The sequence below is a fragment of the Pyxicephalus adspersus genome, chromosome 1, assembly GCF_032062135.1.
Source record: "Pyxicephalus adspersus chromosome 1, UCB_Pads_2.0, whole genome shotgun sequence".
NCBI classification, from domain to species: domain Eukaryota; kingdom Metazoa; phylum Chordata; class Amphibia; order Anura; family Pyxicephalidae; genus Pyxicephalus; species Pyxicephalus adspersus.
This window is the reverse complement of record NC_092858.1, coordinates 123,693,475-123,714,950: the sequence shown is the minus strand read 5'-3', so window position 1 is coordinate 123,714,950 and position 21,476 is coordinate 123,693,475. Positions and strand designations below refer to the sequence as shown.

The 21,476-nt window shown below is 37.0% G+C and overlaps 1 protein-coding gene across 2 annotated transcripts; it reads right to left on the bottom strand.

Moving 5' to 3' along the window:
- Nucleotides 1-402: 402 nt before the first annotated feature.
- OLFML3 (olfactomedin like 3) lies at nucleotides 403-13,538 on the bottom strand. Of its 2 annotated transcripts, XM_072426097.1 has the most exons (4): nucleotides 13,309-13,538; nucleotides 6,666-6,945; nucleotides 4,624-4,698; nucleotides 403-1,943 (listed from the first exon to the last, which is right to left on the bottom strand). In XM_072426097.1, exons 1-4 carry the CDS (start codon nucleotides 13,414-13,416, stop codon nucleotides 1,156-1,158), a joined length of 1,251 nt encoding a protein of 416 aa, XP_072282198.1. In that variant the 5' UTR covers nucleotides 13,417-13,538; the 3' UTR covers nucleotides 403-1,155. The 2 variants fall into 2 exon arrangements, with proteins under 2 accessions (XP_072282198.1, XP_072282205.1); XM_072426104.1 differs by lacking the exon at nucleotides 4,624-4,698 and having other exon boundaries at nucleotides 13,309-13,536.
- Nucleotides 13,539-21,476: the final 7,938 nt, after the last annotated feature.

Here is a 21,476-nt window from a genome sequence, read left to right as displayed (position 1 = left end):
AGCCACTACCACCAACCTTTGCGGGCTTTTCTCAAGATTTTGGAATGTGTCTGTAAAAATCTGTGCTCATTCAGCCAAAAAAAATGCATTTGTTAGGTCAGGTTTCTATGCTGAATGAGAAGACCTGGCTCACTATCGGCATAAACTTTTCAGCATATTTTGTATTTAGCCTGCATTTTTGCATTACTTTAACCATTCAACCTTAACCCCACACCACTGCATCCATCTCTCCTCTATTGAGTGTCCAATAAAGCAGACATTTCGAAAAAATCATTTCACACAAAATACCCCAAGAACCTTAAGTATAAAGTATACCATAAGGTACCACTGGCTAATAGTTTCTTTGGTCTTATTTTAGTACTAAAGCTTTCAGATAAACTGATGTAAAAAAACAACAATGGCTTTGTACATTGCATATAGCAATTAAACATTTTATTTACAGTTCACCACAAATACACCAGCAAAAAACTGGAGTAATAGACTATTTTTACACATAGTATAATAAGACTGATTTATTAAAACTCAAATTGATAAAACTTAGACAAAGTACTTAACTGCAGAGTTACCACTTAGCAGCACAAATAATATCACACAGACCTACACTTCACAGCTTCAATAGCTCAGAAGAAGAGTAAATCTACAAATAGGAATGTTGCCAGCAGAACATGATCCTAGGGAGAAATAAAAAGGGTATCAGATCCAAATGAAGTTGTAAGAAAGTTTGACAGTGATCAAATGTCAACTGGACCACCTAAAAAATGGCATGGAGAATAATCTGGAATTTAGTGGCAAGAATATAGCATATGCTTTCTACATTATTTATTTTAAGAGATAGATCAAAATGATCATTCAAATAAACAGATGGGATTTAGATTCCAAACAGCTGGCTTTTCAGTCCTAATTTGTAGCATAAATGTTTATAGTTTGATTTAATTACTTTTTAGACTTTGAAAATTTGATGATTTCATGTCAGAATACAAAGTACAGGGTAACACATTTAAAGTAGAACTGACGTGCTTACAATTACAATGTTACCCAAATGTGTTTGTTTTTTTTATTAAAATATGTTAATAGAGCACTATGTGTTATACCCAATACATGTTGCAACCATTAAATGACAATGGCTACATTAAAGAACAATGTATTCTGATTTTACTAATACAATTCGTCTTTTGGTTTCATGCTCAGTTTGTATATGATCTGGTAACCATCATCCCAAGCATAGATCTGCCTTTCCTTAGGATTATATTTCATACTTGAATGGGATCCATATCTTTTGGGAAAGTAAACAACTGGTACATTTTCACTGGAGATGGTGCCACTAACATCAAAGACACACTGTATACGAGAGCGGCTTGGGAGTTTGGTGTTATACACAACATAGAGGGTACCACAGACCACGAAGGCACTTTCTGCATTTTCTATTGGACATGGAGTATCCCACATTTGTTCAATGCTAAGACTGTTGGAGTCCAGTTTGGCTAAGCATATATTTTTCTCATTCTCCCTAGTTGCATAGATGACCCACAGACCTTCTTCATCAGCTGCTATATCTATGTAGTTATGCGTGGATAAGCCATAAACTGGTACTTGGTCTTCGATTGGTAAAACAGCACTATCAACCACTGTTTTGTTCACCAAGTTGAATTTGATGACTTGAAATTCATCCCCTTGTCGAACATAATAAAGGTGACCTCCATAAACAACATGTCCGGTACCAATCCATGGAAAAGGAAGTTTGACCCGAGCTGATTTGCGTGTTGAAGTGGAAAGAGTAAATTCTTTCATGCGGGGAAAAAGATACACAGTGTCATTGCCAGAACCATCAAAGACATAAACTCTCTCTGAATTCCCTATGGGGTCCTTCGTCCAAAGGCCAGTAGAGCTTCCATAGCGCTTCAGTATTTTCATGGCATTAACTTGAGAAATAGTGTCACTGCAGTCTAGAGAAGCAGATGTGGTAATAAAAGACAAATGTGAACATATGTTACAAGGGCAGAATCAATACAATACATATAAGGCTGAAGTGTAATCTGATTGTATTTTGCCCCCCCCTAGTTTTATCAACGCCAATTAAATGTTTAAACAAAATCTTTCATTTTCATTAAAGGCTTTGGCCCTGATTTTTTTAAAGCTGGAGAGAATACACTTTCATTATTAAAGCTGGGTGATCCAGCAAACCTGACATGGATTTCCTAAAACTCATTAGCTATAAATGTTTTCAATTCTGGACCAGATTTATTCCAGCTTCATTGACAAAAGTATTTTCTCCTGCCTTGAAGAACCCTAATAAATCAGGCTCATAATCTCAGACCTAATGACACCATCATTGGGTACTGTTAGCTGGGTGTTATTACTTTTGATATTACATGCAATTTTAATTACTTTTTTTTTCTTCTCCACAGCACCCAGTAATGTAAAAAGCATCCATGTCTGTGCATGTGGTATGCAAAAATGTGCATTAGGATGCAATAAACAATAAATGGAAATGCGCTGCAATACACATAAAAAGTACAGGCAGGCAAGTGAACAATCTGACCAAAATCTCCAGTTACTAACCTGCAATCATATCATCCTGTAGTACATTTACATTATATGTCTTCACTTCATACACAGCCAACTGACTGTCCCTCCCAAATTCTACCCCTTATAGTCTTAGATTGTCAGCCTGAAAGAGCTTCCTTATGTTTCTCCCCTCCTTGCACTTGAGCCTCTCTGTTGGTTACAAGGGCATAATGCAATGCCGTGGTCATTACTTACCAAAGTGAAACATAATATATATAATAAATATGAAATATATATAAACCCCTAACGCTGTTATCTCTGTGATCAATGAAAAAAGAAGAGACCCATAAAGCAAAACATCTGTAGGATTTGGCTATCATGTAAGCAGCATTTAGACAATTTATTATTATTTTTTTTTTACTGGTTCCAGGAAAGTGAAAATAATCAAATTTATTGAGTCACTGCTCTGGATCTTGTTCGCAGCACTTGAGTCATGGGGTGACTGTTTCAATAAGGAACTAATCACACTGGTATTTGTTTTGTGACACAGTCCATCTATTAAATCCTCAATCAAGGTACTTTTCTGCTACTCTTTAAATCTTTATAACAGCTTTGGGTTGATGGAAACCAGCCCATCTTTCAGTACAGTAATAAAACTATGGATGTAAAATAATAATTTGGCCCAATGTGGCTTAACCCTTGTTTGATATTATATAGGGGAACCTTTTTTTATTTTTTAAGTTGAAGAGGACAGAGGTAATTCTTTTTAATGATAAACTCGCTGGTGTATTGATGGTTGATTGGAAAGATCTGCACTGAGAATATACTATGCAGCAGTCTTTTTTTAAAATACCTTATTATTTTTTTTTAAAGTGGGAAGGTGGGAAGTGAGGAAGGATAGCAAAAGAAAAATAGATTGAGGGGAAAGACTGGAAGGTGAGAGAGAGGAATGTCAAAAAGAGGGGAAGAGAGAGAGATAAAGAGATTGGGACGGGAGGATTTTGGGGGGAGAGATGGAAAGAGGGTACACAAAGAAAGGAAGAGAAAAAGAAGAATGGTAGAGTAGAAAAGAGGGGGAGAAATTAAGATAGAGTGTGTGGGGTTTGTTGTGGGGACCCACTAGTCATTATGTTCAAATCCTACATTTTACCACCCTTTTGGTAGATAATGTCCATAGACTTCTCTCAGAGTTAGCATTTTAACTTATTGTACATTTTTTGACCAGGTAGAGAGATCCTCTTATATTGGTTCAACCATCCTGGAAGGTTAAAATGTGATTTCTTTATAGGGAAACCAAAATACCACAATAAAAGTTCCTAGTGAACATTGGTTCCAAGCATTTGTGGAACAGTTTAGGTTTTGGCGATCCTCTATAAAGAACCAACCTAGTACACTGTAATGTATTGACAAGCAATACAGATATTGTGACAAAAATATTATTTTATGCCGAACTAACCTGTAGTGCTTAGAGAGCAAGCATTGAACCTTTCTCAACAACCCAAGGCCTAGTCAATAGCATACAGGGCAAATTTGGGTGAAGATTTGATAACTGGCTGCTATGTTTTTTGAAATGTTAGTAGAAATTTGAACATTTGCAGAAAACCGTCACAGACAAAGTGAAGATGGTGTCCCTGGAGAAAACAGAGCCTGAGACCCTGGTATGCCTCAGTAGAATGCTCACAAGATAAAAACTTTTTTTAACCCCAAATTCTGCTATTTTAAGGATACACATAAAGTAACTCTACTGCACATAAAGTTTCAAATAACATCTCTGATTTTGCTGAGAAAATCACAGTCCTGTCAATGTTACTAAGTTAGGAAGGATTTTCATCACACTGCCTAGCAGACACATATGGAACTACATTCCACTTCTAGCTTACTGCGTACTAAGTGGAAAAGTTTGCCTGTTACAGTCAACTTATCAGTCTCAGTGTTCTAAAATTTTACTATATATATATATATATATATATATATATATATATATTCATATATTCAGCAGACATGGTCTCCCCATTCCTATTGTCATAGCTACAGGATGCCATTTCTTTGTTTGTATAAAAAAAAATCACTATAAACAGTCAAAAAGAAAGACAAATGGGGTTAATGGAACCCACTTACATGACTTCCGGTTTGGAGGAGGACTTGGTACCACATTTGGCTCCGCGGTGTCAGGGTTCTCAGCCTTGGGACAACCTATTATAACATGAGAGGTAGGTTCCACTAACCCCTGTGAACTTACAGAATTCATTCCAAATCATGCTCAAAAAATCAGTAGTTGTTTTGTGGAAATAATGTGCAAATACTACATGCCAGCAAAATGCATTTGAAATGAGATACTAAACAAATTCCTAAGTATAATTTACACTCCAAGGTAAAATTCAACTCTTAACTCTAGAAAGATCATAAAAATGTAGCAAGATAATAAAGTTCTCAAAGTGAGTTGGAAAACGCTTTATTGCTCTTGTCAATAAAAACCGTGATTGTAATTTAGAGTTCTAACAGATAATACATTTTGTACTGTGAAACTAATGTATTGTGAAAGATGTTAAGAGTTAAGGTAAATTAAGCTTGTATCTATTCAAAGGAGAATGATAAGTGATTTCTTACATAGAAAGGGTAGTTAAGGTGATTTCTAATCATTTGTAATCATTGTGATATAATTTACTTTCGACTTAGCCATTATTTGTGGGCCATTAGTGGACAAGAAAATGCCTAATCAAGGGAGGGCTAAGGTAAAAGCAAGAACTGTGTTGTTAGAGCATGGTAATGTAAGTTAAAAAACTGATGTAGTTTAAATAGAATAGAAAGTATGTTTTCTGTTGACCCATTTACAATCTCTAAAAAAATGCTATACTACATACGCTAGGTTTCTGTTTGGAAATCAGATGTGGTCCTTGTTACATGCTCATGTTACCATGTGGATGATATGACAGTAAACTGGCAACTACCAAATACTGGTTTTGTAACTCTTACAAGTAACAACTGAACATGAACACCATATTTTAAAATGTGACTCATATTATATGTGCTTTAAGGCTTTTTACAACAAGTTAATTCTAATATGGCTTTCATGCATTACAATAGGTCTGATTGATTAAAGCTCTCCAGGACTGGAGAAGATTGGCTATCATGGGGGAACCCAAGTGATCCAGCAAGCCTGGGATGGATCTAGTCTAGGATTGCTGGATCACACAGGTTCCCCCATGATACTCTACCTTCTCCAGGCTTGGAGAATTTTAATAAATCAGGCCCAATGTTTGGAGCATGAGATATTATGTACTCATATGCAATAAAGTATGTCAAAATAACTATTCTAAACTGTAATCAAAGTACTAATTTGAGGAGGATGCCATGGTTATTATCCACCTACCAATAATTATTTTTATCAAAAAGTTTATTAGGATTTTATACAGTACACATCTATTCTTTTTGGACAATTGTCATTTATTATTTTTATTATTATTATTATTATTATTATTATTATTATTATTAATAATAATAATAATAATATTATTATTATTATTATTATTATTATTAATAAACAGAATTTATATAGCGCCAACATATTACGCAGTGTTGTACATTAAATAGGGGTTGCAAATGACAGACAGATAGAGACATTGACACAGGAAGACAGGACCCTGTCCAGAAGAGTCAATGGCATCAATGGTTGAATGAAAAAAGAATTAACCAATCAATAAGATAATAATTTGTTGTAAGTAAAACCCATGCATATCTAAAGCCAAATTTTTTTTTGTATTTTGTTGTGTATTGCCTAAAAAATCTCTGCTTTTCCTAGGTACCATTTTTACTGGGAATTTCAAAATTCAAAAGCGGGAAATCTTTCAATGGGGACTGATGAATTAGTGACCCCGAAGATGGACTTTCAATAACTTTAGGGAGATTTTCATTAACTTTTCTGAATGGGGCAGACAATAGACACCAATTAAAAAAATGACAGTGGTTTTATTCATTTCCTATCTTAATCAAAATTTTAAACTTTTGGCTTAATGCTAACCTAAAAATCATACATGGTTTAAAATAGTTAAAATTTAAATGTTTCAGTCCCTAAATATAAGTATATTTGCACAGCTATTTTTAAGAGCCCATTATGCCCATGAATAAATAAATCAGCCCATTTTAATTTGGATGATACATACCTGTAAGTTTCTCATATTTTTCATTTTTCTTCTTCTTGTTCACATGTAGTTCTGTCAGTTTTTCATCTATTTCAACACATGGCGGTGCTGGATTCTGAGTTTCCAGGTAGTCCACCTCCCTTTCCAGCCGATCAACACGAACATTTGTGTTCTCCACCTCATTCCTCACTGCTTCTCGCTCTTTTTCTATGTTTTCCAGCATTTTCAGTACCTGGTTCTTGAAATCTCGAAGTTCTGAACTGTAGCGGCTGCTATGATCATGCCATTGTGCAATTCTTTCCTGCAAGAATAGTTGGTTAGATCTTTTAATAGAAAGCGTTAAGTGATGTTTTTCCTCTAAGCTTTTTGTTGTTGTTTACCAGAATGTATTACTTTTCTGGCAATTATTTTAAATTCAACATATAAGGGCTTTTCAGATTATAGTAATTACTAGTTTTAAGTAACCTCACTTGTGTACACAGACGATTTTGGTCTTTGAAGCAAGACAGATGACGCATAGACATTCACTTTCTGCAGACGAGTATTAGATACATGCTTATCTTTGATGTGGTTGCATGTTTTTTTTTTGCTCTTGGAAGTGTATTAAAGAGCAAAGGGGAAAAAGAAAAAAGGTCATGGATTAAACCTACAGCATGGAAAACTCAAAAGAGTAACATATGCACAGAATTTACTTCTACATCAATAAAGTAAAGTTAAAACCTTTTCTTGTTGACATTTAACTGGGAGCAAAAAAGGCTTTAAAGATTTAATAGTCCCCCACATACCAAAATCCAGAATGCAAGTTTATCCAGTTTAAAAAAATACATTTATTTAAAATATGCCAAAATTTACACGGTAAGCATTGCCAGGTTTTTAGCACCTTGATTTTTGCCCTTCAAACCAAATAAAGTTAACCTGAGCATCACTCTGCCCACAGGTAGAACCGAATAGCTCAAGAGAGAGCTTTAATGCATCTTGTTTATATTACTATAAGAATTGAGTGAATATAGGGTAAGCCGGTGCCATAACTCTTTCATTGGTTGGCAGTGGGCAGAAGTTCCTTTATCCTGTGTACAGGTCATTCTTCAATGGAAGCAGCACAAGGATTCAAGATCTTTGTGATTAGAGACAGCGGAGCAGAGGAACACTGGGGGTGATAAGGGGGTGACCAAAATGTATGTGTGTGTGTGTAAGTAAACAAACAAAATACAATTATAATTTTTTGGTGAAAGTTAAGACTAGTCAGTGTCTGGTAAGGAGATACCTAGTATGTAAAGTCTTTAATTCTCAAAACTCAAAAAAATGGACTTAAAGCTATAAACTAATAGTACTCATGGCTGAAAGCATCTGGTTTGCTATAGTTCAGAGACATGCAGTGGTGACTGGAGAAACAGGTGAGTAAGAAACATGTGATTTATTACCTGTTGGTCTCCAACTGAAAACTCTAACAGGTCTGAACCTGCCATAAATCTAAATACAGGTTAAGCATACACCCAAATTCTATAAGAATTCAAGGAAGTTTCTGTTCTCTTTCTAACTAAAACACCTGCTACAAAGCCCTCGGCCCCTGCCATCCGCCTCTCTGTTTTTTTTTGTTTTTTTTTACTTACATGAACTTTTCACCCCCCAGCCCTTCAGCCTTCTCCCCTTCCCCTGTCATGAGGCCTATCGCCCATTCCTGCTTAGGCCTGCTTTCAATACAGTTACTTTGTATTGAATGTAATACAAATGGATTTTGAATTTCCCTCTCCGACCCACCGGGAAAGTACACACGCGCTGACGTCACTGGGAACTCCCCCGGTGACTCATCATGTGCAGAAGACGCCGGAGGAAGAAGAAAGAAGACGAGGATCGTGGCGATGGACAACACGGGACACCGGCAGACCAGGTAAGTGCTGTATTTACTATCTTTCCCATAGGTTTATCTACCCTGAGTGTGATTCGGGGTTACCACTTTCAGCAACTTTTTTCTACCCTGAGTCACACTTGGGGTTACCGCTAGGGAGGTTACGTAAAGTATCCTTTACTTTTTTACCTCCCTGACAGTATTCTCGCGTGTTGCTCAGGGTGAACTTTCCATACCAAAAGCGGTAACTGCCTGCCAGGCAGTTTAAAAGTCCTACTTGGTACCCACGTTCCAGCGGCGTCCTCCAGCGATGCCCAGCATCTTCTTCCCCTGGCGATGCCGACTGGGCATTTGTGTAACCTGGCGTGTGAAGGTTGGGGACTCCAGGCCAGGGGAAGCATATGCCTTCCAAAGGGCGGGACCACTGGGCTGGTAGGCAGAACCAGGCAGAAAATTTAAAATACTAAGTATATTTAAATGTACTGCTTTTACATTTAAAAATACTTAGTATTTATACTACCAGGATGGTTAAGAGAAGAGCATGTTTTTCATTAGTAAATCAACCCTATTCTTTTAATTCAAATACCTTTTAATACTGTTCATGCGAAAAAATGTAGCTACGTCTTAAATCCAGCTTTGCATATTTAAATAATGTGTGGTGTAACTGAATATTGTGCTTTGTGGTGTAAATGAAAGCTATGCCTTTTTCCTACTGTTATGATACACAAGAGTATACAGGGGCAGTCATAAAAGAATATACTCTAAATCTAGGAAACAGACATTTACAGTATTTGTTGGAAAAAGTCATGTCTTGCATTTCTCTAATGAGGTGGCAGTAGAGAAGCTGTGCACAACAGCCAAAACTTTTACAAATCCGAGGCTAGCAGTCTGAAGGATTACATAAACCTTCTTACATGTCACAGCATTTAGCCACTTCAGAGTTGACACACAATGCATTTGTTGATTACATACTAAATATAGTATAAATAGTTAGAATTCTACCATACACACCATCTACACTACAATTGTGTTCATGCATGCATTATCATGTATGTAGGCAAACTGTGTCCTATTCATTTTATTTCTGAACTACTTTACAGGCAATCCTCATATGACATTTGGTTAATATTTACTGCTTTACCACATTATCACAACACATTTTTGTAAGTTGGCTCTGAATGCTCTTTACTATGTGTTTTTAAAATATTACATTGTGGGCTTCCATTAGTCCATTTTTGTGTTGTCCGTATGCAGCTTTCAAATTCCCAATATGAAATCCATAAAACAATTTTTTGGTGTGCCAGCTACATCAATCCCAGTTGTGTATCCACCAGTTCTGCTCCACAATAAAGTAAATAATTATTATATGTTTTCTAATTATTACTAGCTTCTTATATGCAGTTAGGTCCTCTATATAATACAGGTCCAATAAATTGTGCTAAAAAATGTTATGAGAACAAATTGTTGTTGTTCTCCAGGTCCACGGAATGTCATGTTGTTGAACGTGGAGATATCTTAGGTTTCTTGGTGAGGCTTATATGTGAATTAGTTATTATGTCAGATGTTTATATTTGGGAGCTTCTACATGGGATTTGTTCAGAATTTTAGCTTAAATACATTTTCAACATAGCTATCAGGTTAGAATCTTTATAAATACCAAAGAGTGTTTCCACATGTGTTAATCTTTTGGTTTACTATCTCTACCCCTTTATTTTGTAACTTTCTTTTCCAAACAGGTTTTCAAAACTTTCACTCAGAGCAAAGGTTTTTGTTTACTTTATCATTCAAGCACAAAAAATCTACTTACTGAAGAGTCAAAAGGTACGAGGAAGTTATTTCAAGGCCCTGACCTAACTAACTCACTATCCTGTAAATAAATTTATTTGTGGTTGCTTGACCCCTGACCTGTCTCCCTCAGTCCTGGATAAGGTCTCATGCTGCCTGTCAGCCATCTCATCATGGATGTCTGACCGATTCCTGCAACTCAACCTGGATAAAACAGAACTCATCATCTTCCCCCCTTCAAATTCCAAATCTCCCCCTGACATATTTCTAACTGTTAATACCACTGTTATTTGTCCCTCCTCTCAGGCACGTTGTCTAGGCGTCACCTTTGATTCTGCCCTCCCATTTACCCCCCATATTCAGAATATTTCCAGGTCCTGTCACTTTCACCTACGCAACATTTCCAAAATCCGCCCCTACCTGTCCCCAGAGACCACCAAACTCCTTGTACATGTTCTCATCATCTCTCGTCTGGACTACTGTAACATCCTCCTCTCTGGTATTCCACTAACCCGACTCTCGCCTCTACAAACTATTATGAATGCTGCAGCCAGACTCATTCATCCTTCCCTCCGCTCCTCTTCCACTGCATCTCTTTGTAGTTCTCTCCATTGGCTTCCATTTCACCTTAGAATCAAATTCAAGCTCATGTGCTTTCCCTTCAAATCCCTCCACAGTTCTTGTCCCACTTACATTTCTGACCTGGTAAAAAAATACTCCTCCAGCTGCTCTCTCTGCTCCTCCAATGACCTACAACTGACTTCCTTACTCATAACCTCATCACATGCATGGCTACAGAACTTTTCTGGAGCTGCCCCAACTCTCTGGAATGGTCTTCCTCATCCTATTTGGCTTGCTCTTACTTTCTGCTCATTTAAAAGAGCATTCAAAACCCATTTTTTCAAACTAGCCTACCCATCTTCTTCTGTCTTTTGAAACCGTCACTACTTCCCTCCACTACCTATGTCCACCCCTATTGTGTGCTAATTCCCCCACCTACTAGATTGTAAGCTCTTAGGGGCAAGGTCCTCTCCTCTTAATAATAATAACAATAGTTTCATAGGCCAATACACAAGCCAATACACCAGGATAAGGACCATGACTAGGGCAAGGCGAAGTGAAAGATGGGAAAATTATACCCACTTTTACTGCAACATTATTACAGTTTTTATAATAAAGAGCACACATGACACCTTATTGTCAGAAGTATTTTGGCCACAGCTTCAATGTATTAAAATTTTGGTTTACACATTAAACCACATATTGTAAAATCTTCAATACAATTACAGAACAAAAATTTGTTTAAATTAGCCAATACACTAACACAAGGAAACACCCCTCGCCTCAAAGTAGACCCCTACCTGTTGACCCCATAGGAGGACACAGTACACTAACCAACACTTAAACTATTTAAACTAAAATTCCCTGTCAGTGATACTTTGAAAGTGGGACTTTTGCAGGTAATGGACTGTAGGGAGGTAGCTCCAGACTCCACAACCATTTAACACCCCCACCCCTCCGGCAAGCCTATGTCATCTTTTTACCACTGTATCCAAATTTGTCCCGAGAATGACAATGCATCTATGAAGGTACAAGTACACTCGGGCTATTTGACTTGGCTTGGTGCACTGAATACTATGACCCTTGTCCAGGAGGCTCTTTAATCTATACATCTGCCCAAAATGTCCCTCCTGCCAGAGATGTTGACCCACTCTCCAATCTGAGCATCGGAACCCGTGCCTGCTACCAGCCCCAGCACCTTTTTTGTTGTTACCCTGGAAGCTGCCAAATTTCTGTTGGCACATGTACTCCCCACTCCACTCCACATAACAAGCCTGCAAACTTTCAAATGTGATTAAAGCAGAACTAAAGTCCAGCAATACTGAAAGCTACTAGGCAGTGCCTATATCTTCCTCTTTTCTTCTTTTAGCAAGAGATTTTAAACTGTCTTATTTGTTTGGGCTAAACAACTTATTTGGTTGGGCTAATAGATAATAGTACCTGTGCATGCCCAGAAAGTTAGTTTATTCCAGTACCTGCATGTGCAGCTCAGTACGCCGTAAAGAAGATTTCTAGCAGAAAGTCTTTACTGCAAAGACATAGTAGGTGTTGGTGTTCTGAGTAAAGATTTACTGTAAATATTATAAATATTTTAAAATATATGCACCAGGTATGGTCACCTGTAGTGAATATTTGGTAAACATCTAATTTACAGCTTTATAAATATATATTCAATATATTTACTAAAGACTAGCTAATTTAGATTTATGATTAGCTTGGTGCCAATTCTCATCACTTTAGTAAGCTAGTCAGACAAATACAACAACCGGATGTGACCTATTAAATATGAATATATACATCTGCACATTTATGGCATGGACACAATTGTATAATATACTTATATACATATAAATACATACAATATTGGACTTTTTTGCATTTGTTAGTTTTCTGCTCCTTTAAATGACTTTGCATCCATTTTAATTATTCCTTAAAATATTCAGAAACCTTGTCAAATCTGATACATAACTTCTTTCCTGTTGAAGTTGATTTTCCACTCTCTTCCTGTTTTGAGAGATATTTTCTCTTCAAGGCTTTGCTGAGTTAACCATTTATATGCTTTTGAAAATTTATGCTAGGGATTTTCCCGTTCTATGCAGTTTCAAAGCTATGATAGTAGTTAACAAAGAGTTTTTTTTATGCCAGGCAAGAAAACAACTTTTTCAAACTCTTCAAAGTCTTTTTTACAAAAGTAAACAGTTGAATTTTTCAGTACTGAATCATTCATTTGGGAAGGAAATAGGTTCAATGACAATTAACCTTTATTATGTCATTATTCATTGATGGCTGTCTCACAAATTCTGGAAAATGTGTAAGTTTAACTGCAGAACTTTCCAGCTGTTTTTCAAATACGAGACTTTTAAAATAGGTGAATGTGGTAAAAATAGCCTTACATCATGCAGCAACGTCTGGTTACTGGATTTATAGTATGAATACTACAGTGCAACATTTAATTGGACTGGTCCCACTTACCTCTAAAACTCCCATCCTTGTTTGCATGTACTCCAGAAATGCTGTCTGTACTTGGGAATGCACCATGGTGACAAGGGAAAGAAGGACGCAGGCCACAATCCCAGCCATCTTTGGCTCCCTCCGTCGTTGATTTGTAAGATGTTCTTATTCCAGAAGTCTGTTCTCCTACCAATAGTGAAAAAGAGTTTGGGCACAGTTGTACTCTCCTGCGCTGCTTCCAGCTCACAGCTCTGGAATTCCTGGCTACTTTTCCTTGTAGGAGGGACTTTGTTTCTGCACAGCTCCATTCTCCAGACTTTATTAAATCCAGATGTAGGACAATTGCTAAATACTGTCAGAAACCCTTTCATCTCCAGAATCTGCTTTTGAAGGGGTTTTAAATATAAACTTTGATAATATACACACATTGATGGATTCAAACAGACAAAGCAAACATTTTTCTTCTCCGTAACAGACCATATATCTTCATTTATAGTAAAAGAAATACACAACACAGTAAATCTGACCATGGGTGAAAAGATCTCATAGACGTCTACAAAAGAATCAATAATTAGATTGCCAGATGTCACCAAGTCCTTTACTCTCGACCAAGGATTGTGTGTGGCACATATGCTGTAAAAGTTTTAGGAGCTTAAAGTCACACTTCTAATCTTCCATAGTTGATTTTTACTTTAAAAAATGCCTTTAAGTACGACCATCAAGAGTTTTTGATTTTAGTTGCATACTTTATGCTTTGTCTACCTAAATTACTACTTAAATTTACTCTTAAAATTAAATGGTCAGGTCATCTGATCTACCCAACCAGTGTGTTAAATGCCTTGTGTTTCCTTCTGATAACCCTTATTTTACCCCTCTGAGTCCTATACACCTATAGTCCTTAGGTTTTGGTGGGAGAACCCCTAAAGCACAAAGGGTCACCAGGCATTTAACTTTGGATAGGTTCGGATAGTGTGGTAATTGTGTTCTTTTACATTAGTTGTTGTTTTGATGACTGCGTCAGTTTTTTTTTTTGTTTCAAAGCTTTTATTGAAATTTTCAAATAAAGTAAACAATAACACACAACAAGTTTGCATATGACTGGTTCAGTTTTTACTCATTATCTAAAACACAAATTTATATGATGGGAAGAAATTGGGTTTAGTGGCATACTGCCTGAAAGCCCAAGTAGTAATGATTAGAATAATTTATTTGCTCTGCTGGACAGGAGGAATCTACTCCTACAGTTTTCAAAGGCTGAACAAAAGTTACCGAGTTTATAAAACCACCCTATAATTAATAATAGCAATGCTGGACTCATTAAAGCAGCTTTTTTTGTAAATGGGGATAATTTTGATATGTAAAAAAGTATATGAATATAAAAAGAATAAAACAAAAAGCCCCAAAATCTAATAATTGTCGATTGATTTTAGGGGTCTCTGCTTTCATAAAGAATTTGTTTTAGTAATGATTAGGGAATGATAAACTCAGTAGTGTATATTTTTTAGTATGTGTGAAAAATTTAAAGAATTAGATTTTAAAAAATCCTTATGGATACACAATGCATAAAAATGATTTTGTATTTTTTCACTCTGTGGGTGTTCTGGCTTGAAGGAGAAGACAGCATGGCCATCAACTTTAGGAATGCATCCAAACCATAAAACAGATGAGAGATTTAAATGAACTAAGGCCATCTACAGCGACAGCACCCAGCCAGGAATTTATACAGACACAGAAGTCTCAAGTCTATTTAAAAACTATTTGTGCTAATGTCATATACATAATTACAATATATGGTGTACATTTGTTAGAATTCTTTCCTGCTTAAGATACGGAATCACTGCAATCCAGTCTACTCCATAGTCAGCACTTCATAATTACAGAAAGGGAAAAGACAAATTATATATGTTCACTTAAAGTAAAATTATGACCTCCTAATAAAAAAATGTGATGCAGCACTTTGTTATGAGTGCACTTCCAGTTTTCTCATAGTCACCATAAAAAGTCCCACAAATACCTGTTGATCCTTCCAGTTCACCCTTTGCAGCCTCTTGTGATGGATTGACAATGACACTGAACTGTTCCTGAATACCAAGAAAAATTGTAACTCACGTAGCTGTGCTTGCTTACACTACAGGATGAAGAAATGTTGCAGAGTAACGCAGGCTGTTGGCATAGTCACTGCTAAAGTAGGTACTGAAGTCTGTAGCACCTGCCCACACCTAGTACTGCCAACTGCTTTCTGGATTGACAGCACTGTTAGTGTTACTAAAACTTTCTGTGATCTGCAGTAACTGGGAGGGGGAGTGTGTGAGACACAATATGGAGGATTTAGCTCAGTCAGGGAGGTTAGGGGAATTTTTTTGGTTACTATACAAACCCTATTCATTATATAGTAACTGGAGTTGGTACTTGGTTTAGACTATCAAACATAAACCTTTAGCTGTACTGTAAAATACAGTTAGCCTCTTGGAAGTAAAGCATTGATCTTTTATATAAAACACCCCTTCAAAAAGTTCAAAACTGTAGTCTAAAACCTAAAAAGATTTTGAGTTTAGTGGTTGGTGACTGCAAGCCTCAGGTCTGTACTGTAGTGTGGTGTGGTAGGCGTGTTAAATATAAGCCTAGTTCATAATATGCATATGGGAAATTTCCAATGCTGTGTTTAACACAGGGCACTATCCTGGGCACTATGCTCCTAAGGGTTGTCACCCTGTTCATTGATGTATAGAGGTGCCTAATTCTTTTACTGCATGCGTTGGCACCAGGGAGCTGTAACTGGCTGGTTTGGTCATTCTTTGCATAAAGAAGGGGAAGCCTGAAGAAGAAAGGGGTAAGGTAAGCAAAGGTACTTTTTAATGGTACTCAGGGATTAGTTGTTGCAAACCTTTCGGACCCACGGACCACTAAATTTACTGACTAAGGACCGTGCATGTGCGGGGAGTATCACTCAAAGGGCAAGCGGGAAGCAGCGATCCATACAGAGGACATGGCCCTTGGCTCTGCCCATGCACCCTCCCAGCGGTGTCCTTCTCCTGACCCTGCTGGGGAGTGCACCGGCCAGAGCCACGGACCACCACATGTAATAGTATTATAAAGAGAAGTGTTGGCATAGATGGCAGGAGTTCAGATCAAAAAAAGTTATTCTTGACATTCATGGAAATCTATACAACAAATAATTACAACCAGAAACCCAAAGATTGCCTGTTATTATTCAAATCCTCCATGATTATACTTGACATGGGAAGACATCCTGGTAAAAGTCTTTTCATTCATTGTAGGTTACACTAAAGTCCTCCTACAGGTTTACAGTACTAGAAGTGAATGCAGCAACCACACTATTGATTGTGAAAGTGTAATTTTGTTCTATAATATGGAAATAAATTTTGTGCACTCTTGTACTAGCAACTCTTCAATATTTATAGAACTCTTCATTATAAAAATCAGACACCATTGTCAAACAAGACCAGTCCAAACTAATGTCGTAAAGCATGTAGGATACAGTCTGCCAATTCAATATACACACAGAACGAATACCTAGGTAACTAGCCTGCTAACAGTTTGGTTCTAAGTAGAACAAGTTTGTATATCACAAGACTGGCTTTACAGAATTACAAATATTTAGCCAGTATAATATTAAACCTATGTGTATTTAGCTATTTGTCTTGAATCCCACTTTGAAGATCATGTAAATAGAACTTTACACATTTACAGCAGCTGCAAAATCTCATTTCCCCTGGAAGTTTAAAGGACATTTTCATTTTTTGCCAGCATGTGTTCTCCATGTGATGTTAAAAAAATAGCTAGTTAAACTGTTTTGCTCAAAGAAACTAATAAATTTCCCTTTAAGAAAAGTGCAAAGAACTGCAACATCCTAATATTTTTACCCATAAAGTTTAATGCCCATAACATTGCTTTTCCCACACTCATTGCAATGTAATAGAGGAAGTCTTTGAGCTGGTGTACATAGGCTTTTGAGATCACCTAACATAAGTTTGTGCTTTGCTTTGATATAAATAAAGTAAAAATTGTGGTGATTGGCTATTTCAAGACCAGGGTCTCCAAATTGAGTTTGCATATTAGGGACCCCCCGGGGGCCACTTCCATGGCATTGAGAATTAGGGTACTGCCAATTGTCTGTGCACTATGGTGACTCAAATATAAATTTGATGCTCACCAAACTTTAAGGCTGCGTTCAGACTGGCGGTGAAATGACACAGCGGTTACCCCTTCCTCATGCCATGGAACCCTGCTTAGGGGGAGACCCTCAGTACCGCTCACTGCCGTCTGGAGTCAAATCCGCAGATCTGCTGTGCGAGGAACTGAGCGGCTGCCGGGGTGCCTGTTACACATAGCTGGCCACTTGCCACCACGCTCATCTCACTAAAAATATTAGATTCATTTTTTTAATATATATATTTTTTAATATATTTTGAGTAATGCATCAATATTGGTAATATCTTCTAATAAAATCATCCCCTATTCCCCCATTCCCTTAAAAACTCCATTGTGGCAAATTTCCAGGTCCATGAATTTTAATGGCATTAATTGATTCCCACCAGGGAAAGTCAGATTTCCTGCTTTATACATAGAGTCCAAAATGTCCAAAAAAAAACTTATTACTTATTTTCTTCATTTAAAAAGCTAATGTTTTCTAAGAAAAACTGTCCTGTGTTAGTAATCTGGAACTTAGTATATTTTTATCTTGTAATTCTGGTAATAACACATTTCCTGTACTTTGATGACTTATCTCTACTCCCTATGGAGGGAACAATGACTTTCACTCAGGTTGGAGGTTGTTCATTTTTATTACCCGGGAAATAGGGGGATTTATAAATACTGTTAATTATTGTTCATGGAGGACTAAGAATAAGTTGCTGTTTGTTCCCACAAATTAGCCAGAACAATACATCTGGATTTCTCACTGTCTGCTGGTGGAAAACCTAGCTAGTTTGCAAATATTTTTTCCAGGTTCTATCTCCATTTCTTCACACTTCAGACAGTATAACAAGAAGAAAAGTTTTTTTGTGATGACTCATATAATTGTCTGGTCTTTTAGAGGAGAATAAGACAAGTCAAGCACAATCAAAGTAAGATGAACTGCTACAACTATGGTACATACTGTATTTTACCATGGCATAATAGTAAAATCCCCAAAAGTACCCTTGGTATCAGTTAACAGTGTTACCAGTTATCTAAGAAGGGGGGGTAGCAAATTTTTACCCTTAGTTTTTTTTAAATCATCTGATATGAGAAAAACTTTATAACTTCTGCCTGTATCATAGCAGACCCCAGAGTGAACTGTTGAAAGGTGATGAAATAGCAGATGTGCTAAAATAGTTATGTGCACACGTCAACAGTGGTAACACTTTATAGTACAAATCACAGTGTATGCACAAAACTGCAATTTTCACTGAACTTTCAGTAATCCCCACGTATCTGCTTTGACCTGGTCTGGGACTGAAAACATTTGGCAACTAACAGCAAATTATTTTTAGGAAGTCATGATGGTCATCTTCCCAGACTTTTGCACAGAATTTTAGTAAATCCGGTTTCATGGTCCCACAATTAGTTATAGCAGATATGTGTCCAGTGATACATTCAGGTATGCTGGGATATATTTCACTGCTACCTACTCAAGTACAACCATGAGAATATTATAGAATATGAAGAATGTAACTATGCACATACATACAATCATTTACTTACATATATTACGTCTTCTACAAAAGCAAACAGATGCAACCAAAGTGCCTGAATCTTTCTTTCTAATAGAAATGTGTTTACATATTGCAAAGCTCCAAACATTCCTTTTGCGAAACAAATGAGGCCAAAGAAATGTTTAAATGTCTTTAACCAGTAAAAGATCTTGGTCATACCATAAAAAAATTTGGCATCTACTTTCCCAGGGCATGAATCCTGATCTATATGAAGAATAACTGTACTACTTAAGTATTATTTTTCAATATTTCAACTATTTATCAACTAAACTTTTTTTATTTTAGTTTTTGATTTGTAGATAATTTTGCATGCTTTTTGCTAGACATGCAGTTACTGGTAACTATTTAAGGTCATCCAAGGCATGTGCTCTACTATAACTTTCATGGGTATTTGGTTTGAGAAAATATGGTATGTGTACTTAAAGAAACATAAGGTATTAAGAAGGAAGGAAAAGCAGGGTTTTTTGCACAAGAAAGAAAACTGTATTGGTATTCAATCTGCAGTACAAATAAAAATGTTTTTTATAGAAAAGATAGATAGCATTTGACATGTGCCACAATACTTTCTTGTGGCGCAAGATATACAAATTCGGCTTCACAGAATTGTAGATTACAACATACAGTGAAAACGGTTTGACTGGTTTAGGGTTGGACCACAATATTAGCTTGGGGTCCCCCGAGTGTCAAATTGGCCCTAAGGGGCACTAGACATGCTTCATCTCAACAAAACATATACATTACATTGCCATATTGTTTTATAACCATTGTATCATGTTGATGGTTGTACCAGATGCGTTTCGCCTTATTAGGCTTCCTCAGGGGTAATAGTTTGGCAACATGTGTTTGGGAACTTTGGCAACATGTGTTTGGGAAAGTTGGGGAACTTTCTGGTTATCCTGACCTCCTGATTTTGCAGGAAGGTGGGAGCTCCCCCCTCCCCTGCCCGACTTGCGGGGACGGGGGCACTCATTGGTTTATGAGTGCCCCTTAGCTCCGCCCCACACTTATCCTCAGTTATGTTTAGTCTTAGTGTAGCTGCCAATATTTTCATAAAAATCCAAGAGGCTAGGGTGAACTGAGGAGCACTGAATTAAACATGCATTACTTTCCTCTCCCACATTAATAATAAACACTAAAAAGAAACTGTGAGTGAATAGTCGTGTGTAATTAGGTTTCTCTGGGGTCTAATAACTTTTTGGTAACTCACTGATTTGATAAATGTTCCTAAATTGAAATATAGTGAAATTTGCTTGAGAGTTTTTTTTTTTTTAACACACAAACGTGAGAAGTAGAAATCCCTTTGCAGTTAAGTACTGGTGCCAATCCTTTTTGTTTTACCAGTTCCCAAAGGTACAACATTAGTGCCTTGGCTTTTACCTGATCTTTTGTAGGAATAGTTAGGAAATAAACATGATGTTGGAGCATGTGACAACTTCAGAACACTACCTTCTACCTAGAAGCTTCAGTATAAATCTATTTCAGGTTACTTTTCATCACTGAGAAAGAAAGAGCTCAAATCTCCCTCCTACCTGGCCTGTTGAGTCATTCGGACCAAATGGATTGTACAAGAGGGTGGAAATGTAGCACTCCCATTGCTACCAGCAAGGACTTAGTTTTATAAAGATCCTTGTTTTGACTTTGTTTTTTGTTTTTTTTCTAGACTTGGACCAAGCATCTGGTCTCCAGAAGAAGTGGACAGTGCAAAGAAAATCTTTGAAGCAGCATCCCCAGGCATTGCTTTTAACCATTAATCCCTAGTAGTATTTATTAAGGCTGCAGATCTAGCTGTAATTCTAACAGATTCTGCAGAGGTTTCACTAATGAAGCCTGTTGCTTTTCATATTACTCGCCATTACCTTTCATTCATCTATTGTTGTTATTAACTAGTATTTATATAGCACCAACATATTATGCAGTGCTTTACAAAGTCCATAGTCATGTCACTAACTGTCCTTCAAAGGGGGCTCACAATGTCCCTACCATAGTCATATGTCATCATTCCAGTCTAGGGACAATTTTTGAGGGCAAGTCGATTAACCTAACTGCATGTATTTTGGGGATGTGGTAGGATATTGGAGGAAACGCATGCAGACACAGGGAAAACATACGAACTCCTTGCAGACAGAGTCCTCCCTGGGATTCCAAACCTGGGATCTAGTGTTGCAAAGGTGAGAGTGCAAGCCACTAAGCCAACCATGCTGCCCCTTCTGCAATAAAAGAGCTGTGTGGTCATAATGTTTTTATTTAAAAGGTTTAGTTTCACTTTTTAAATTCAAGAAGCAAATAAATACTGAGAATCAAAAACAAGACGACATTGATGTGAGGCCCCATAAAGGGGTGACAAGACACACATGACTAAGCATTTGGGAAAAAAAGGGATTTGGAAGCACCGGGTTTTACAGGCAAGGAAGCACATTTGAGCAGCAATGCATGGCTCTATTGAAAATGACCTCTGACTAAGAATGGGTACTC

What these genes read in the sequence shown, in the direction of transcription:
- OLFML3 (XM_072426097.1), bottom strand. Translation starts at nt 13,416, where the DNA reads ATGGCTGGGATTGTGGCCTGCGTCCTTCTTTCCCTTGTCACCATGGTG. An exon ending in AAAATATGAGAAACTTACAG is followed by an intron (nt 4,699 to 6,665) that starts GTATGTATCATC and finishes ATGTTATAATAG; the next exon opens with GTTGTCCCAAGGCTGAGAAC. An exon ending in TCCTCCAAACCGGAAGTCAT is followed by an intron (nt 1,944 to 4,623) that starts GTAAGTGGGTTC and finishes CTGCTTCTCTAG; the next exon opens with ACTGCAGTGACACTATTTCT.